The 22084-nt window shown below is 43.1% G+C and overlaps 1 protein-coding gene across 1 annotated transcript in view; it reads right to left on the bottom strand.

Annotated features, from left to right (window-relative positions):
- snx7 (sorting nexin 7) overlaps positions 1–13483 on the bottom strand; it is a 32164-nt gene extending 18681 nt beyond the window's left edge. The window contains exon 1 of the mRNA XM_082545593.1: positions 13159–13483. Within this exon, the coding sequence (XP_082401719.1) occupies positions 13159–13242 (84 nt within the window). The 5' untranslated portion in view covers positions 13243–13483. The remainder of the gene's footprint in view (positions 1–13158) is intronic.
- Positions 13484–22084: the final 8601 nt, after the last annotated feature.

Raw genomic sequence — 22084 nt, 5'->3', positions numbered from 1 at the left:
TCTGTTATTGCCAACAAAGGTTATGTTACAAAGTATTGAGTTGTATTTTTGTTATTGACCAAATACTTATTTTCCACCCTGATTTACGAATAAATTCTTTACAAATCCTACCATGTGAATTCATGGATTTTTTTTTCACATTCTGTCTCTCACAGTTGAAGTGTACCTCTGGTGCAAATTACTGACCTCTGTCATCATTTTAAGTGGGGGAACTTGCACAATCGGTGGCTGACTAAATACTTTTTTGCCCCACTGTATTTCATTTTCCTATCGTTGCCCAACATTGTACCGGTGTTACCGTGAACGGTATGATATGGCCCAGCCCTACAGCACGCCATGTAATAAATACAAAGACAATAGCGACCGTTACAACTTTTGCCTAAAAATGTATCGTTTCATGCATCGGTCAAAACACTCGACTATTACGTACGTATTTTTCGGACCATAAGGTGCACGGGATTATAAGGCACATTAAGCGAAACAAAGCAGTCAGATAAATCAAACTTTATTAAACTCATTCTTCTTGCTTCCTCCACTTCTGTACCATTGATTCCTTAATGTTGAATTCTCTGGCAGCTGCTCTATTCCCATGTTGTTGCAGTATATTAATGACTAACCTCGTATTGTGGATGGATTATCTCAGTTGTTCTCCTGACTGAAGTTTGGTCCGTTTACAGCTTCCTGCCATGCGATTGCATTTGTCTCTAACTATCAGGAACCTTCACGTTAACTTTTATAAGTGGAAAAGTGTTAGTGTTCGTCCTCCAGCTTCACTGTTTATGTTATGCTAACATAGCTGTGTCGCTAGCGATCACGTAGCACATCATTATATACCAGCTAGCCCAACTTCAGTAACCCTACAAACGTCACTGCTGTTTAGTTTCCTGTCTTCATCTATGTTGGAAGTGATAGCAGAGCTGTACGTTTGAATGTTTTCAGAAATCTCTCAGTCAGAACATGCTATATCATGCTTGGGTAACTAGCGAAACTAGCGAGCTAACTTCCTGCTAACTTCCTGCTAACTTCTAACTCCGATATATGTAATACATTTTGTTTTCATGGATGCCTGGAAGTTAAACTTCATAGTTACACCTGGTAAAGCAGCAATGCTGATCGTTTTATTAAAGATGAATTTAGACAGTTTTTAACTCTCAGTGATGCTGCAGTGTCGTTTGACCTGAAGTATACGGAGTTTAGGACCCAGATTACTCCCAGATTTAAGAGCATCTTAGTCCGACAAATACGACAATAACAATGGCCGCTTGCATGTTCTGCAAAAAAATGTGCTTTGTCGTGTATCTAACGGACAAACACCAAACCAGTTCCACATCACGGAAGTTGCACCATTTTTACAAACCAATTGTGGTTCATCAGTTTCACTCAACAATCGGCCATGTGCGTATGAAAACAAAGGCACTGCGCATGCGCGTTTTACTCATATTCTATCGCGATATTTCATTTTCCTATCGTTGCCTAACATTATAACGGTATTACCGTGAACGGTATAATATGGCCCAGCCCTAGTTGCAAAGCACCTCTTTTTAACTTCAGTGGATATTATACATGGTTATGCTCAGGATATGTCAGCCCATTTCTACTGGAAATGCCTTTTGGTTAAACTTTCAGCAAGGAATTTGCATTTACACTGTTAAATTTTTATAAAGCTTTAATGTACATAAAAACCAGCTTCTTGTTTACGTGAAAATAAATGGAAGGTTGTCTTTTTGCACTAGTAATGTTGTGGAGTTGTATTTTGTCTCGCATCAATTATATCGTCAGTTATATCGTTATCGCAAATTTTCAAATATATATCGTGATAAATATTTTTGGCCATATCGCCCTGCTCTAATCAGAACTAATTAAGTTGTGTAAAAAGACAGGATGAATCTGGAAGTGATCCAATCAGAAGTAACCTCGTTGTGCAGCAAAGTTAGAAACACGGTCCTGACAAACAGGACGGGGCTCCCATTGAGCTCCCCGACATGACAAAATGTCAAACTCGAGAGGAAGAGAAGGACAGACAAACTGTGGAGCACCTCTAACCAGTAAAAACACAAACTTTTACACTTTATATTTTTAGTCAACAACACAGTTTAACACGGAGCATGAAGCTGCCACACAGAGTTTATAGCTGCTGCTGATTTTCAACCTTTGTCCCTTGTTGGGCTTTTACATTCACAACACTCAGTTACATAAAACCATTATATACTACAATTACAAAACTACAAAGAAGCTGACACACAAGCTATCACAGTGTGCGTGTGTGTGCACATGTGTGGGGCTGTGCTCTGCCTCCAGCATCAGCTCATTTGGACAGTTGGTCAGATGAGCTGATGCTGCTTCTAAGTTCCCAGTGATCCACAGCTAAACCTAATAAAAAACATACGACTCAGGGCTCGCAAAATTTCAAGATCCCTGGTAGCCCTTCTGGCAGGCACTCTTCAGTTTTTGTTAGCCCAAAATAAATTAAAGTAGCCCAAATTAAAAATGTTTTGTTTCCTTTAAAATTAATCAAGAAATAGTTAAAACACAAATTACAACATTGTATAAAAATTACAATCATCAACTCAAATACTTGGTTCTAATTGAACAGAAACTTCTATGAACTTGTAAGAACTGTGCAGAACATGAATCAGTCTGTGTCAGATCCTGAATCTGACATTTCCACTGAAGTCACGGGTAAGAGGCAAGTGGAACCAAGATCGAGGCCATTTGCTTTTTGAAGTTTGCAAAGACTGCTAAATTGTCCCAAAGGTAGTTCACTCTGCAACATAGCACGCTGCTCTAAACAGCTTTTTCAGGACTTCTTGTTGTGCTTGGTTTATTTTCAGTATGTTATTTGCAATTGGTGTTTGTTCTGGGAAAGATAGTGCAGACTGAGCAATAATGCATTTCTTGCATTTGTCATGGGGTCTGATGGGGTCTTTCTTGAAATTACTGGTCCCAGTAACAAAGGCGCTTGTCGACTCAGAAATCGAGGGAAACTCACAACACACCTGGCAGAACATCATGTTATTTAGCTCGTCATATGGCAGCCACAGAAATTATTTTGTCCATGAAACTATAAAGCTGCACTTTCTTTTTGCCTTATAGTCTCATTTGTCATAACTTCTCCGTTTTGTGGTAAGCTTTTCTTTGGCTGTCACTTCTTCACCCTGACCTGTCTTATTTGGCTCAGCAGAACTGAAATATATGTCCTGCTGCTTTTACACACGGACTCACATAAGCTCAGCGATTCTCTGCGCGATCAACCTCTCACATGTTTAAGCTGCGGGAGATTTCACTTGTCATGTTTGCATAGTAAGCTAACGATTAATAAGACGATGTCAGAGGAATTGGTGCACAAATTATCATCACTCACAGATCAGTGCTGTCGCTCTCTATAAACAGTTCGCGCGATTGCAAAGTGAAAGCAAAAAACAAGCGCAAATTCAAACGCGATTTCAATATGTCACATATTGACAGTGGCTCACCGATGCCAATGACATAATTACCCAGCTACATTTCTGAAAGAATGCAAAAGCATTGACATATATTTTTCCTGTGTAAAACAAACGACGGTGGATGGAGCAGCTACAAAGTTCACTTTTCTTCATGTTGGAGTTTGTTGATCAAGTGCTCTGATAAAGGACCATGTATAGGTGTAGACAGGCTCCTCATCAAACTATGGTGTCATAACGGGTTCTGTGTCCAAGCTGCAGGACTACATGCAGTGAGGGGCTGTGTCCATGTTAGAGACTACAGACTGGCAGGTGTTCAGACAGGCAGCAGTGAGGACCTGAAGGAAAACACGTCGTCTTTTCTGACTACATAAGGAAGCGCATACAGCACCTGGGGCAGAGGACTCCTATCAGTGCTCAGTACGACATCAGGCCCCCTCTCACATAGACAACAATGACTCATAAGTTTATGGCGCTCAGTTGTGCATTTCCTGAGCTGCAGGCCACAGAGCCTGCACAGCCACTGTGCTCAGCCCACAGCTGCCCACACCGATGACCTGTGACTGAAAGAGCTACAGGATGAGATGTTGTTCATGCTGCAGGTGGAGGACCTGACACATGGTGTGGGGACAAATACCTCATCCTCAACATCCAGACAACCAGGCAGATAGTTGTGGACTTCTGCAAACCTGGCACTTCCCCTGCTCTCTAATTAGATAGAGTAGACGGCCCGTCCATTACGTACCTCTGACTAACACCATCAACACTACACCTATTAAGAAGACGACCTAGCATGTGCTGGACTGAATGTTGTCCTTCGACAGCTGTGTGGTGGAGCGCGTCCTGACCTACGCCTTCACTGTGTGGCATGGCAGACGCACTGGGGAAGGAGCTGCAGACGGTAAAAGTCTGCAGACTTACCACGCATCAGTGGCACCAACACCATTAGATGTAGAACAAGCACCACCTGTAAGCACAGGTGCTTGCTCTAATGCCTAGTAGGAGGAGGCCGCGCTGCGTCCAGTAAAAAACCTTCAGCCCGACTGTTAAACTGCTCCACCCTCAATAGTCAACACCTTCCACCTCAACAACACGACTTACTGAACATGAGTCTGTGAAGTGTTGATGTCACCCACACCTGACAGCAGCTGTGCAATATTCTGCTTCATAATGATTCCTTCTTTATATTTATGGCTGCCACGATTAGTCGACTAGTCACGAATCGTCAACGACTAATTTAATAGCCGAGGCGTCGTTTGAAGCTTTGTAAGACGCAGGAATAACTAGTAGGATTTAAGAGTGTGGCAGCACAAGGATGCCAGCTGCCGTTAAACACCAAAGAAGAAGAAGAAGATGAGTCCGGTATCCTAGCTGTGTCCAAATTCAAGGTCAGCATCTTCCGTCATGGACCAACCTATCCCAGAATTCATAGCACAGCCCAGCCAATTCCAGTTTCCAGCAATGGCCGCAGCTACTTAGTGTTAATGTTACTCTTATTATTCTTTCTGGGTCGGACTCCTGGCACATTGTTTCCAATGGATGATGATCTGACTAGTCGACTATCAAAATAATCGTTTGTGGCAGCCTTATTTAGAGGGTAAGACAGGGGACTCAATGTTATGTTTAGTAGCATAGTGCATATAATGAGACTAAAAAGTGTGTTTCATTCATATCTTGTCCAGTAGTTGAATGACAATAAAGCTGGGTGTAGTAGACAGACACGTCCTTGGTACTACAGCTGGCCCCTGAAACATGCCGACATCAGTGTGGAGGCAGAAGCCATCGTTCCATGTTTGGCTACCTTTACAGCTCCACACGCACAGTTCAGACACCAGACCAGAGAAGCTGGTGTCCAAACAACAAACTCATATTCACATCACGAAGTGAGCTTTGCAGCTCCCGGTTTCAAATTCAGCCACACAGTGCAACAACATCAACAGCATCTACACACTTCCATCAAACTGTCACCTCACAACAGACCATGTCATCTGTAAGCTCCGCCCTTTCACCATGGATATTATTGCTTCTGCATTCAAATGATCCACTTTATGCAAATAGTAGTGAAGCGTACACGCTTTGCCTACAGGTGTGTTTCCTCTAACAGCAGTCTGAGGTCAGCGTCGGGCTCCTGTGATGGTGTGTGGTGACAAACGTGGCATGGCTCTGGTCTCTGGATGGTTGATAGTTCTACATTATCTCCATCTGCAGAAAGCAGAAACAGCAGCAGCGATGCTTCTGCCCTCGGCTAACATCTATTCACAACTACTTCCCTGTATGTCTTTGTGAGTGAACTGGTTGTTATGGTAACATGATGTGGAAGCATAGATGTGTGCTCGGCTGCAGGGACCGTACAGCTGTGCAGTGTGTTAAATGTGTAAAAATACCTGAGCCACATGCAGGACGCATCTGCACACGCTCAGATCCTCATCAGCAGCACTGGACTGTGACAGCAACAGTCGTCATAGTAACAGGACTGTTGGTAGCTTCATTTCTTTCATGCACGCAGCTCGTCCTGACTGAAATCCCTCCATTAAACCGCTTTTCATATCAGTGTGTATGTCGACTCGTGTTTATGTTCAAGACTAGGCTCTTTTGCACCTTTTTGCTCTACGGCATGCTGTCATCTCTCCTATAAGCTCACAATCACAGTTTCGCTCGTGTAGAGTCAAGAAGACAGGAGCCGCCTTTGGGGATCAAAGATCTCAAAGGTTCTTATAGGTGAGCCTGTGCAAACTGCTGTTCTTTCTTTCTGCAGCATCCAACACGAATACCTGCATGGGTAACGCCCATGTGAAATAACTGAAGCAACACACAGGTAAGTCCATAGGTTTTTGGACAATGACACATTTTGTGTCATTTTACCTCTGTACACCAGAGTGGACTCTACATGAAACTGGAGTTGTGGAGACATCATTAGGCTCCAGGTCACACCGCCCTTGCCAAGGTGTCCCCTAGTAGGACGATGGAGTCACCAGGCAGAGCACCCTCCATCACCCCACTCAGTGACTCCAAGAAGACTGCAACTGATAGTCAGGACCTGTCCCCCGACCCAAAGGGATGTACATGACTACTCAACTAGCCGACTAATCTTTGCTGTCACTATTCAGTACCAGACTTACCAGTCATTCAGATAAGCCAGAGAAAATTGCTAGATGATTTATTGTTTTGTTACTTCAGCTTTTATTGAAGCGGTTGTCATATTCTGTCATATTCAGCCAAGCATCATGTGTCATTATAAGAACGTAATAATGCCTTTTAAACACCTTTCGTATTAGTTTTCGACGTTTTCCATTAAACAGTTCTTGAATTTAACTTAATCTCTGAGTGTTTCTTCATTTCAGACTGATAATTAGTCTAATTTCTTTTCCACAGTTAATCGGCTAACAAATTAGTCGCCAGGATTACACTGAGGTGAGCCTAACGATATCTAGCTAGTATCTCTCAACTTCACGCACTAGCTCATGCTCCTTTCCCACCAAAGAAGTGACATTCCATGTCCCGATAGGAATCTGACTGCTAGGGCCTCCTCCCCGACTGCAGTCCGACACAACACTGCAGCCGACCTTACAGTGCCTCCTGTGGTGGGTCTATAGAAGGCGGGCCCATGTTGTCTCTTCAAGCTGCGGCCACCAGACACTCTCCTTGGAGCTCCCTCCCCAGGCATTGCTCCAGGTTGGGGCCCTAGTAACCCTATCCCAGCTCGGGTAAACTGGTTTAGACATAATTTAGTTCCTTTCATAGGGGCTGGCAAACTGTCACGTGACTCAGGAGTGGAAGGCAGTTCTTTACTCAGAGGGTGTAAAGTGGGGGTGAAGGTGCTGCTGACCTCAACTGGGGATATATTCGGGGGTGGAAGGAATATTTTGGGACCTCCTTAGTTGTATCATTGTAGTAATCGAGAATTTGAGTAGTCATCGTCAGTCTGCTTGTCTATCGACCGCGCATATCGGCTCTTGCAGGGCAGTTTACAGCGTGGACATTACTTTTATTGCACAGAAGGTCAAGAATGTAATGGTAAAGTGTAAACCGCATGACGGACAGAAACTATTATACTGCTAACATAACTTCGGCTCTTTGCAAACACCTGCACAGACAGCATGCTAACGCTAAAGCTAGCCAAAAATCCAGAGTGACGCTAAAGCTGAGTAAATGCCAGCATAGGACCGCGGTCAAGTGTGCCGTCACTCCACCTCATCGGGTAACAGATGTCACGAAGCAGCCTTCATTTCTACCTGTTCATGTGTGGAATCACTGTGGTGTCGAAGCGTCTTTCTGCTGGTTTTCATCTTTGTACTGTGCTGCTGGCTTTGTGCTCAGACCTAAACACTGAGAAAGATCCTCATCAGGACAGGGATTTGTTTTGGTGTGTGGGACTGTACGTTTAGATTTAAATGGCAATTATGAGACACTGTTTTTCAGGTTGTGTTATGAGGAGTATAATGAATAATTTTCTCTTTGGAGTAATTAAGTAAGGTACTGCATTACTTTTAATAAAATTGTTCATTACTTTTTTGAATAATGACACTGATCACAATGAAGAGAGGAAACACATCCAAAATGGACAAACATTTGACCAAAAACATGCAGTTAATTTGTTCACATGTCTTTGATATGTTGCTTACTGATGGTGGTAACTGTTAAAGCAGACCTAGTGAGATCCCAGTGAGAATTGACAAAATATCAAATCGATAAATAATATCAATAATGGAATTATTGCCATTCCCATCACTAGTCTTTACCTTTCAATATAAAGCACCTTGACACAACTGTTGTTGTGATTTGGCGCTATTTAAATGAAACTGTCTGGGGATGAGTGGGACGATTCACTGGTTCACCCTTAAGGCTATGCTGGGGTACTGCAAAGGAGAGTTTGTCTGTTAGCTGAACCTCACATGTACATGAGACAATGCAGCTTTCGTCCAGGACCTGGAACACTTGACCATTCACTTACTTCATAGTAAGAGTCCAGTTTCACCAGCTGAGAACATCTAGAGCAGGCATGCCCAAAGTCTGGCCCACAGTCAGATTTCACGTGACCCGCAGCTTCAGTCTAATTATGTATTATTTATGGCTCACTTCCTTAGTCCGAATAAATAAATCATGACTTTAAAAATGCAATTCCTTTTTTCACCACATGGTGGCAGCACATTTTTCAGCTACCTGCACCTGTGCTGTGAGCCCGCCCTTCTCTGCTCATTTCTGCCATGGCGACAGTACAAAAAAAAAAGAGGTTGACAGTGAGGGCCGCCGCTTTCAGGAGCGGTGGGAATAGCAGCATTTTTTTACTGAAACTCGAGGCAGTTGTGTTTGTCTGATTTGTAAAGAGACTGTTGCCTTGTTTAAGGATTTCAACATTAGGAGACACTACGAGACTAAACTTGCTGCAACATATAACAAGCTAACAGGGAGTGAGCGCGCTGAAAAGCTGAAGCAGCTCCAAGCTGCTCTGGCTTCGCAACAGCGATTAATCACGCGGGCCTGTGGGACACATGAAGATATCAGGAAAGCCAGCTACGAAGTGTTAATAGCTAAACATGGCAAACCTTTCACTGAAGGTACGTCTCTCAAAGACTGTGTCATGAAAATGGTGGAGAACATTTGCTCCGAGAGGAAGCAAGAATTTCTGAATGTTTGCTTGGCACGCAACACTGTGGCACGCAGAGTTGAGGATATATCGTCAGACTTCGACAGGCAGCTGGGGGACAGAGGAGTGGATTTTGATTATTACTCATTAGACTGCGATGAAAGCACCGATGCATCTGACACCGCGCAACTGCTGATTCTTTTACGAGGAGTCGACGACAAGATGAACGTGACAGAGGAGCCGCTGGATCTCAAAAGCCTTAAGGGTCAAACCAGAGGATTGGCTTCTGTTCTGAAGCTGTTGATGATGTGACGCTACCATGGAGTAAAGGCATCATTACTGATGGTGCACCTGCTGTGGCGGATCTGCAATAAAGTCAGCAAAGAAGCAGGTAACGCTGTTAAACTTCACTGTATCAATCATCAGCAGGCTCTCTGTGCCAAACATCTCAAATTTGATGATGTTATGAAACCAGTAGCAAAGACAATCAACTGTATTCGCTCTAAAGCTCCGTACCACCGACAGTTTCAGCAGTTTCTGCACGACATCCAGGCTGAATACAGTGACATAATTTATCACAACGATGTGAGGTGGTCTGCACTACAGCGATTTTTCTCTCTCAGACAGAATCAGACAGTTTTTGGATGAGAAGGGACAACCAGTGGAAGAACTGTCTGATACTGTATGGCTGGCAAATCTGGCTTTTTGGTCGACATCACGAAGCATCGGAATGCGCTGAATGTTAATCTTCAAGGAAACGACGCAGTGGGGAGCCAACTATACGCTCACATCAAGGCCTTTGGAAGCAAACGGCAACTTTTCCAAAGACACTTGTCCCTAACAGAGCCCTGTACCGCACACTTCCCAGCTTTGAAAGAGGTTACTGACAGTTTCCCAGAGGACATTAATGCCCAAATGAAGAGTTACGCAACAGCTATCGCGTTTCACATATTTGTGTGAGCAAAATTCTCTCTCATGAACTTAAAGAAGAACCCTGTGAGATCAAGGATGAGTGTCTCCCACGATATTTTACGCATCTCAACCACTGCCCTCAAACCAGACCTGATCGCTTTACTAAAATCTCGATCTCAGTATCACCCCTCTCAGTAGTGCAGGGATGTCCAAATTACTGGAGAGCTGCTACCCTGCATGTTTTAGTTCTCTTTCGGGTTTAGCACAGCTGAATCAAATGATGGCTCATTTTATTAAACATTTAAGATTTGGCTTTAACTGTTGATGTTATGCTCTTAACTCATAGTTGTGTGTGTTGTGTACATATTGTGTATATTTACATATGTGTAAATATGTGTATTTCTTGTGCAAGTGAACTTCCCAGTTGTGTAATCTTCCTGTAGATGTGAAAAACTTTGGCTTCCTGAAAGATCTTGTAAAAGTGAAGGGCAAAATTCACTTTTTGTTTAACTTTATTGATAACATACCACTTTTCATTACTTATAACTCCTGTTTAAAATGTTCATGAGGCAAAGATATTGCAAACTCATGGAAATGTAGGGTATTCTTCACAGTTTGTTCAATGTTATCTGACTCTCCAGATATAAATGAAAGGCACAATTGTGTCTTTAGAGTTGTTCCTGCTTGCCTGAGTGGCTTTTATTTAGGTACAGTTCCATTTTAAAAATAAAGGTAATTGTGACAATTAAAATTGTTCTTCATTATATTTTCATGCAACTTTGTTACGGAACCATTGGCCCCTGGGCATCTTCACTTTATAAAATTTGGCCCTCTTTGCAAAAAGTTTGGACAGCCCTGATCCAGAGCATCATGAAACCAGCCAGGACTGCCTAGTGCACAGTAGGAAACATGGCCCTGACAGGGCTGGATGTAAAGAAATTTTCTTAGGGTGGCATGGAGATCAGATGGGGTGGCAAATCAAAGCCTTTTTAAAACAAACAAACAAACACATACGCAGGTGTTACATATGGTTAAAATGATTTAAATGCCGTAAGTATACTTACAGCATTTATATGTAACGTGTACATATATACATGTCGCTCATACACGTTACATATAAATACAGTCAATAACTTAATTATTCTCTGTAGCCCACATAATTAAACATTTCAGTTGCATTAAATGTGTATTTTGATGCTATGTACTGTACAGCCTGTATAATAAATAAATATGTAGCCCAATAAGTATAAAATCCAGAAAGCTACACAACATGGGGCGGAAGTTCACACTTTGTTTGTTAGAAATAATCAAATTGTTTGTCCCATTTATAGCAACCGAAAATAAAATAAATACATAATTATAATAAAGGTCAATCAAATGGACCAATATGGCAAGGCCATGATGATCCACTTGGTAAAATAAATCCGCTTGGCGTCTTTCTTGGCCTTAAGACAACAATTCTGATGGCTAAAGATCCAAACGGGACAACAACCACAACAACAACAATCAAATTGTTGCTTAATTTACACAAAGTGTCAGAGATCTGCACCGTCAACAAAAATGAAGCCTAAATTTTCATGATTTGTTGGGTTCACTCTCTGAGGTCCAAAATATAACGGGCCAGTTTTGATTTTCTAAATTTTGATTTTGTATTTCATCTTTAAATTGTTTCATTTTTGTAAAGCGCTTTGGGTGCCTTGAAAAGCGCTATATAAATCCAATCCATTACTATTATTATTATTTTATCTTTTTTGCCTTGTTTGGTCTCATTCGCTTCAGCTCAACCTCACGTGTCGAATTTACACTTCTTTCATTGACATGCTGTAGTAACACAACTGATCTAAAATCACACAAAAAACATAAATTCCTATAAGTAGTTATAGGTTTTTTTTTTCAGAGTGTAACAACCAACCACCTGTGTGAAATCTGAAATGTCCATGGTGTTCATTCAAAATGTGCTCTGGCACAATCATAGGCATGGGTTGCTACTGACAACAAGTAATAAAGCCGGTCTGCGCTGTGGGCTGAACCATTTGTTAATGATGGAGGGGGGTAACACTATGCAATATATTCAGTGTTAACTGTAGCTAGGCTCAAAGTGTTATTGCAATCTTATTTCAATAAACAACACTGTCATATGCAAAACACCCTCTAGATCTGCCCCTGGCCCTGAGAAAAAATTTTCCAGTTTAAACATCTGTTATGTTTTCTTGTGAATAAAATGTGGACGTATGAGATGTTCAAATGTGGTTTTTATTTACAGATTGCACAGTGTCTCACTGTTTTGGAACCTGGTTAGTACAACGAATCGAGGTTGGAGTGCACAGCACTATCACTGTTACAGCTGGAGTGGGTTCTACTATTACTATGGATTTCATCACAACTAGAACACAGCCCTGTTTACCTGAGCACAGACCACCTGAGCACAGACCACCACACACATCTTGCTTCACTCTTATTTGAAATGAAATCTACAGAGAGCTGCAAACACAATAACTAAGAGTTGTTATAGAACTTCTTTCAGACTTGCCACTCAGGCTCTCGTGGCTGTGAGAATAACATTGCAGTCATCACACAGCAGCACTAAATCTTCAAAACTCAGCTGATCGTCAGAAAACACACACCTGGGAGGTTCCGATCACGTGACTGCTGAGTGAAGATGGAACCTGCTGCTTCCGTGGACCTGAGATTTCCTCCAATCATGCGAGTGAATTTTTAACAGTGAGCGCACTTTATGTGTCGGCGTGGACGATCACACACTTTTACAGTGATGTCACATGACTGAGCCCGGAAGTGTGCACGCATGAATGAAGTGAACTCACAGGCTTCCACACACACAGAGCCAAGCTGAAAGCTTCGACTTCTAAATCGAAACTTCAAGATAGTTTCTCGGTTTTGAGTTATTATCTATCAAGTCTGAGATCTTAACTCGACATTTTGAGAGAAGTATCACAAAAGTTTTCTTCAGTCGCGTAAAGCCGGCTCCACAGCTCTCCTACTCTTTAACCTGATGACAACATGACAGCGAAAACTTTCAGCAGCCCCACCTTTCATCCTTTATGTTTCAAGCTCGAGCTCTTCACCTCTTGCGCCTGCGCAAACACGCGCCGAAGAGCTGCCCCTCGACCTGACGAGTGTATGTGTGAGTGTGGGCGGTGAATCTTCGGAAAGAGTAAACTTGAGCAGCGGCTGGAAGCGCAGTCCCGCGGCTGCGGGAGTTACCTTGGTGAAAACCTCCAGGTCCTCGTCCTCGTCCAGGTCCAGCATGTGTTCTGAGAAGTCTGCAGGGACCGTGTGCCCGCTCATCGCTCTCAGCTCCGGAGACTAACTAAACACAAACTTCCACCTCAACTCCGCGCAGCAGCCGCACTCAGAGGCCCGCCGAGGATGCCACTTCCTCTAACGGCTTTCAAAGTAAAAGCTGCGACCGGTCACGTTTGACTTTGGCCCGGAAGCTGAGTTCTCGTTGTGCGTCTTTGTTGTTCGCAGTAAAGTTGAGTGTTGGCTGTAGATTGTTCATGTTTTTTGGCCAAAATGCTGAGTGTACATGTGTTGCCTCATAAAGAAAGGCCATGAGCATGATTTAGCCAGAAACGTGTCTGAACAGGACCACTGGAGTTCTTTTATTTTTAAGTCATTCTAATTTTTCTTTTCATTTTATATTTTCTGTTTGTTTGTTTTAAAGTTTGTTTTTCTGTTATGATGACATATGTGCTATTTATTATGTATTATTAAATGTTAAGCTTAACAGATCCAACAAAGTCAAAGTGTAAAAGCGCTGCCCCATAATGTGATTATAGTTTTGCAACACTGCAGTATCGTTTTAGCCTTTTATTCTCATTCATTCCAGTGAACTCAAACTTAAAACTAGGAAAGAAAAATACTGACAGCAACCTGTTTGTTTGATCCCTGGCTGCTCCAGTCTGCATGTCAAATATCCCTGTGCAAGATACTGACTCCGAGTTGTTCTTTGATGGCTTGTATGAACGGGTAAACAAGACAATTTGTATAAAGTGCTAATAATAATAATAATAATGATAATAATAATAATAATAATAATAATAATAAAGGTCAGGGCTGTCGCATGTCTACCAGAGAGAGAGAGAGAGGTTTTCTCTTTGACTCCTGATTTGTATGACGTCTTCTTTGCTTATGTGTCTCTGTGTATTTAGCCTTTTTTACACTTTTATACCATTTATATTTTCATTCACATGGATTTTTAAACATTTTTAAAGATTTATTTGAAGTGCATACATATTTGAATTTTATACGGTTTATGAAAGAACAATTATTACTGTAAGTTCTGCATCCATGACTCTACTTAAGTAACAATATAGAAGCCTTAGCTTCAAAATATATTTCAAGTCATCATTCTGTTGAAGAAAGGTTGTGAGCTCTGATATACTGTTAGACCTTCCACTCCTGATATTCCTGTACCTCTGTCCTCTATGAACTATGGATCCAGTGTTTAGGAACCAGTGAAAATTAACACCCGCACTACGCCCAGAACACGGTCGTATTTCCTGCATATTTGGCTGAGCGACACTTCCACTTACCTGCAATCTTGTCAACAAACAGGCAAACTGTGTGTTTATTTAGGGGAGTGTGGCTGGCGCACAGGCTGCACTGACAGTCAGCCCCACCAGCACCAAAAGATGTCAGTGTTGCATAAGGCTGTGCAACAATGTGTCACACCTCAGGCTGGACCACCACTGCACGCTCACACAGTCACCTTCCCTACACTTTACAGCAAACGCTGTGCCTGAAAGAAGCAAAGGAGCTCCTGCACAAAGAGTTATTTTTTCCTTTTGAATGTGAGAGAATCTTCATTTATTCACAATGAAAAATAAGTTTCTCTGCAATTTTTTTTTTCTTTGTGATTCGATTTTCTCCTTTACTGTCTACTTTCACTACACAATTTAAGGGTACAGAAAAACTGACCACAATATCCAAATTTCACCTTTCTGCAGGACTGCTGCAGTCTGCTCTGTTACATGATACAAACAGAAGCATCTGCAGGTTACCCTGGCAAAGACTAAGTGGGCTGTGGACAGGAAGAGGACCAGAACCGTGCTCATCCCTGGAGTCTGTGTAGAGACACAATAGCACTCTACAGGAAGAGCCAGAGTCATATGTTATCTGCAACCACTTCTTTCAGCTGCTCCCTTTAATAGTCCCCACATCTCATTCTATACCATCTTCTTCTGTTTTACACCTACCCTCTGCATGTCTTCCTTCACTAGATCCATGAACCTCTCTGAGGTCTTCCTCTTTTCCTCCTGCAGCACCATTTTCACCATCCTTTGTCCACCATACCCACTATTCATCCCCTGCACATGTCCAAACCACCTCAGCCTTGCCTCTCTAACTTTGTCTCCAAAGCACTCAGCCTCAGCTCTTGTATTAATTTCTAGTTGTGGCGGGGCGTGGTCTGAGGTGCCGCTGCGAGTGAGGCGAACGCACCAGCGCGGCATCTGCAATCACACCTTGCCGGCTTTAAAATCTGTACTGGGTCGTGACAATTGTTGTTGTTGGTGTGTATGTTCGGCTGGCGGCTGGAAAGCTGCAGCCACGTGTGAACAGCAACCAGTGAATAAAAGCAAGATGCTGAATAGCATGAATGTGTGGACGGATCTGCCGTGTGTTCTTTACACTAGTGATGTCCATGCTTTTTACACCCCATGAAGCCATGAACATCGTCAGCTGGCCTCCTGTCTTTCTGTCAGAGCCACCATCTCCAAACCATCCTTCATAGCACCCCTGACTAAAGGACTAGAATAGAATAACGTTGTTATTCACATCAATGGAGAATTGTCTTCGCTTCACCAAGTCATAAAGCAATCAAGTTACTTCATACGAACCAACAAAAATAACATAAATATATAATAAAAAACACAATGAAATATAAGTTTTAATATACAAAACTTTAATACAACAATTAAACAATATATGTCACAGCATCTCATTGTTTAGTATACTGACTGCTTTGGACACAAATGATCCCTTATCCACCTACCACTAAGAGGCAGGACGTTCTCCCCGACAGAGGGGCTGGCTGCCACATTCAGGTGGTTAAACCTGGGGAAGGTTGATGCAGATGACCATGTTGCCGCCGCACAAATGGCTGAGGCCCACTATGTGGCCACCCCTCTGGGTAGAGTGGGCGCGCACTCCAGAAGGGAAACCCTGAAGAGGCATATGCCTCCTAAATGGTGTCCACGATCTAGTGGGACAACCAGGTCCTAGAAAGCTGTCGACTCAGGATCCCTGAATGGACTGCCGGGTACTGACTACACTGCCAAAGCATGGCCAGAGCACAAGGCAGCCTGGTGCTGAGCTGCCTCCTGGGCCAACCTCTCAGTGGGAGCTGTTCGAAGCTCACCTGAATGGAACAGGTGGAATTCAGACAGGGCCTTCAGTAGGAATGCAGGGCACTGATGGCCTGCCTTACCTTGGGGACCTTCAGCATCTTGCATCTCAGGTACTGAAGATAGTGGTTGAGGCCCCTGAGATCCAAAATCAGGCAGAGTCCCCAGTCCTGCATCCTGCTTGGGAACCAAAAGATAGTGTGAGAAAAGCCCAGCTTGGTGGTCCCCAGCATCCACCTCCCATATTGCACATTTCCCCAGGAGAGCTGAGTGTCATGGGCCTGGGTCTGGTGACCCAGGGTTCATGAGTGTTTATGAACTTGAATATATTTGATGGGTTTGCCTTGGGCTAGCAGTCCTCACAGGTGAGTGTGTTCCCCCGGGAGGCCGGTCACACCTAAGGGGGATGATGGCACACACCTGCTGCTGTTCAGCCTTGTCTGGGGAACTACTGGGGAGAGTGGCTGAGCTCTGGTCGACGCTGGATCGTAAAGTTTGGGATGGACATGACGGCGGGGTCTGCGGAGGAACTGCAGGTGGTCTCCCAGTTCATGGAAAATTAAAACCAAGGCTCTGCCCCCAGAGCAGACCAAGCTGCCTTGCATTGTAAGGCAGACAGGGAAGAGGGCTGGCCGGCTTGGCCCGAAGAAAAGTCAATGGGGAGGTAGTTGACATGGCCCTGTGTAGCCTAGCCAGCAGGGAATCCATAACCCTAGAGTCTCTGCTCGGGCATGTGGCCTTCACAAGAAGGGAGCTAGCGAGTGCAATCAATGGGGTGAGAGCATGATCTACTGGGGGAAGTGGGCCACAGGCAATCTACTCCCACCCATTCATGTTAGAGAACCTCCTACTGGCAGGGGAACACCTGTGCAAACTCTCTCCATGCGTGAATTAAACAGTCCATGTCAAAGGAGCTTGCAAAGAAAAGCGTCTGGACTTCTTTAAGTTGCTTGAAGACGTTTCACCTCTCATCCGAGAAGCTTCTTCAGTTCTAAGGTCAAATGGTGGAGAGTCCCAGATATAAACCTAGTGGGAGTGTCCCCCCACAGAGGGACAAAAGGACCCCCTGATGATCCTCTAATCGCCTGAGCCAAGGTGTGAAACTGACTTGACCTTAGAACTGAAGAAGCTTCTCGGATGAGAGGTGAAACGTCTTCAAGCAACTTAAAGAAGTCCAGACGCTTTTCTTTGCAAGCTCCTTTGACTACGATGACCTGGATGACTGAGAACCTTCACAGACATAAACAGTCCATGCTCTCTCTCATAGGCATCTCCATCCACAGGTGTGTCATCTCCACTCTTCATCCTCATCGTAGTTGCTCACACTTCCTGGTTGTGATCTACCAGCTACCAGAAGTAAATGGAAAGCTATGCACAGCCCTGTGTTGAACTGGATCAACGAACCAAAGAGCCAGCAATGAGTGATGACAGTTTTACCTGATCCTGCACCAACTATGAGCTTCATTGATATGTAAAGCTTGCAGCCTAATATTAAAAGTGGAGAAGGTATCCAGAGTATGTGCAGAATAGCTTGATTGCAGTGGAGTTCACTAGAAAGTTTTCATTGTTTTAAACTCACAGTTTCGCTTCACTACAAAGAAATTCTTTGTTCGTTCTTCCATTACGAATAAATATACTTCAGATTATTTGTATTTAAGCACTTGGGCATTTTTGCAGTGCACTGGCGTCATGTTGCCATGACGCCAGGAATGTGCAGGAAGACACTTCTACACACTGATCACATGCAGTTCACTCAGGGTCGTATATCCTGCTTCATTTTCACCATGACACTATTCATGTGAATAACACTGCAGCACTATCAATGTCTCTTTGGAGACTGTCTAACAATGTGCATCAGTATCCCCATTTTTAAATAGTAAAACAACATTTCTCCACCTTCTTCTTTCTTCTCCCTCCTCTGCCAAATGACATCCAACCATAAATTACCGTTTCTTAATTGCAGACGGTTTGTGCAGAAATAACTCAGCTGAAAAAGTCATATATTTCCTCTTCAGCAAAGCAGTTCTCGATAAGACTCTATTCAACCAGACTGCCAGAATGTGCACTTCCTTTGGAATCATAGATGTTATTTTTTTTATTCCTGGCTCTCTTGTATTGATGTGTCATCACATCACTTGCTTAAACATCACCAATTTTTCCTAATGGACGAAGATAATCAATATATATGGATCCATTTTCTCATTTCCAACAATTACCACGAGTCTTCCACTTGCCTGGGTCAGATTGCTCAGTCTGCACTCTGCACACGTACGTACTTACATATGCACACACAGTGCCGCACATAATTATCTATTCAAACACTCCACAGGATATTTTTTCTGTATTTTCTCTAAATGCACACTGGCAATGGCATTAAAAACAATGTGTCATTCCACTTCTGGCATTTTGCAATTCAAAATGATGTGAGCGTCACCTGAGCGGAATACTGAGGAGCAGACAGAGGCGTTCCAGCCGGCAGCATTAACATACAGGAAGCCATTATCACATCTGGCCTTTGCAGCCAACTGGAAGGCTGCTGAGTGTGTGTTTGTTTGTGTGTGTCTGCACGATATGTTTCCGTGTGTCTACCTGTAAATGCATGGCTGCGCGTGTGTCAGCCTTTATCCATAAATATGCATGAAACAAATACAAGGTGGTGTCCATGCCTGTGCAAATTAGGTACATATGTGTGCATGTGTCCCCATCCCCCAACCAGCTCTCAGATTAGAGGCTTCTGTAATGCTTCTACAAAGGTCAGGGTTTTGTGGTGGTTGGGCTGTAGCGGCAGGCCGTGTTTAAAGGTCACCACGCCACACCATCACATTATCGCCCTGCCATTTCATACCAGTTTGTCTGTCTGATTGATTTTTAAAATAAAGCTGCACGTCCTCCCAGGCTCAGCGTGGCTGCTTTTCTCTCACAGTGAAAACAGGCAGTCTGCGTGGGGGTAGCTCTGTGGCTGTTAGACTGGAAATCCTGTGATGGTGACAGTGATGACCGTTCCCTGCTGCATGGGTGGATGAGCTTTGTCAGGGTTCACTGTTTCGCTGTGCGTTTCGTCAGCGCAGGTGTAAAAATCAAACATCACATCAGTTGGCGCTCTGGCTTCAACACTGGTGTGTAAAAAGTGAGAGATGTGTTGTGGTGGAAGGACAAGATGGAAACACAGCTTTACAGACATTTTTTCCCAACTGTTGTGTGAACTCATTTCTTTTGTTTGTGCATTGTGCGTATATTGCTTTGTGATGACAGCAGCTGGTGATTTGGGTCATTCGCTTGGCCGTTGCTAAGGATTTTCTCACTTTTTAATCATGTCTCCATTTCAACATCTTTGCTATCATAATGGAGCAACACTGCATATAAACTAATGTTCAACAAGACAGATGTTAGGAAAAATGCACCTGGGTTACAGTTTCTGTGAATTTCTATGAAACTGTGACTTTTGAAGCGATAATAAGAGATGAGGAACTGTACTGGAGGTTGACTTGGTGGGAACATAAAAGCGATATAAAGAATAGACTTGCAGCCTAAACACCAGGGAATGCATGCAGATGAGTGATCACAGATGTCATGAACCTCATTTTGGTGCCACGGTGTGTCCGAGCAGAGGGAAAGGTCACACCTCCTTCGATCCTTCGAGTACTTAAAGCCATTGCAATGGATACTGAGCAGGTGATGTTGGATTTGGGGTCGATAAATATTTAACAACAGTTACTGAACACATGGGTATTCAGAGCTGCAGACTGAAAGTGAGAAAATGCGCAGATTGTATCTAAAAATAGAAGTCATACTGTTCCACAGGTGGCTGAGAAGATTACCACAAAGTAAGACTTTTGATATTCAGAGAGCTGCTCCTGGAGCTTTTTGCATGCACCTCATTTTACAGTCTGTTTCACGGCTGTATTAATCAATATACTGCAGTGTTACTATGTCACTGTGACATGGAGTTATACATCCGGGTAGATGGGAATCCAGGCTGTAATGTAGAGTATGCAGCCATGTCATACTAAGTCCTTTGAACCGTACAGCTAGGTTTAGTCCGAAGGAGAAACATGAGAAACCTGCCTGTCAGCTTGGATATTGCCGTATTGCACATGCACCGTAATAACAGAAATAATGCGAATTGAAATTGAAACACGAATTGAATAAATAACCAAATAAAAGTAACACACAAACAAGAGGAGCCTAAGAGAATTTATAGAGCTCATGTTGGAAAAGCAAAACGTCTTTGGCACAACATCACATTCAGACTGGAAAAGCTGCCAGTCTTTAAAATGAACTTAACATTTTTATGTTTCATATATTTATGAAACTGCTGTGAATCCTAATATCACTTGTTATGCTGCAGCTGACAAAATACATGTAATTCATAGTTAATACTGAGCAGGCTGCAGTTACACGCTATAGTGTGTATATAACCACAAAAATAGAAGTATTGACCACAGATCACCTTGTGACAAGAGCTGATTCTTAATAAAAAGCGGAGTTGACAAAGGGAGATACTGGTGTCACCCCACTGTCACAGACTCCCAGTGTTCCCCTCCATTCACCAGATGAACTGGCACAGCACCAGATTTCATGCGCAGCCAGTGGCAGTGTAATCAGATCAGAAAATCCCCAGGCCTGCTTCAACAATGGCTGATGTAGATCAGTGCAGTCAAACTGCTTTTACACACCATCACAGCCATTAGCCTGCACAAGTCTGAGTGGCTTCTTGGTAAGAAGGCAACAAAATGAAGGTAAATGGAAACATCCACTGTGACTATTTCCCCTGTACCACATCCAAAATGACTAAAGTAGAAAAGCATCACTGACAATTATGGATGAACTCTTGTTTTTGTGTGTTTCCAGTGTCCCCCTCCTAGCACCCTCCTCTCTGTCTAATCCTGAATGAATTGCTCTTGTTCAGGAAATTGCTGCTAAGCGTGGCAGGCAGCTCCAAACATGTTCCACTCAAAGAGAGGGAGGGAGACAGACATACAGAGAGGGATAAAATAGGAGAACTTGGCCACCTGGATGAATCAGGGACTGAACAATTAAAAATCAATTTACCGTCAAAAAATGTTGCCTTCTAATTAGGACCACATGCAGACCACAGGGCCTTTTCTGTTGAAGGGCATTTTTTCTCCTAAACCAAATTGTTTCATACTCCTATTGCTGTCCCCTCCCTAACTATCCCATTGTTTTTTCATCCTCTGCTTACAAGCCCACATAATGATAATGCAGCCGCAAATAGTGTATTATTCAGGCCCACTGTAGTACAATAGGCCTAAATGTTTCTGCCCAAACGGACAGAAATTTGTTTTGATTCCCAGCAGGTGTGCAGGGCTGGGCCCCATCTCTGTTCCAAAGGGAGATGACAATATCTCATAAAGCACAAAACTGTACAATGCCTGATAGAGTATAAACTCTGACCACATGCAGTAACAAATGCATAAACGTTAAAGAAGAAAAGCAAAAAAGGAGCTTTATGTGAGCTCTGAAAATCATCTGATCTCACAGACATAATCTATAATTCAAGTTCAAGTTAAAATTTTATTCTATTATTATTCGCCACAGGCAGTGACAGGTTGCCCTGCAGTGGAATGAACCCGCCCCCCGACCTTACACACACAACACAGACATCACATGGGGATGGGGCATGTTCAGAAACAGAGAACGGTTGCATTACAGTATAACACTGAAATGTACACTACAATGGGAAAGTACAAGAGGAAAGAAAGAGACCTCTGCTCATGCTGGGCTACAAGAGGACAGCATCAGAACAGGAAACAAAAAAA

This window comes from Aulonocara stuartgranti, assembly GCF_965226115.1.
Source record: "Aulonocara stuartgranti genome assembly, chromosome: 9".
Taxonomy (NCBI): domain Eukaryota; kingdom Metazoa; phylum Chordata; class Actinopteri; order Cichliformes; family Cichlidae; genus Aulonocara; species Aulonocara stuartgranti.
The sequence above is the reverse complement of the archived record's forward strand: the minus strand, read 5'-3'. Positions and strand labels throughout refer to the sequence as shown.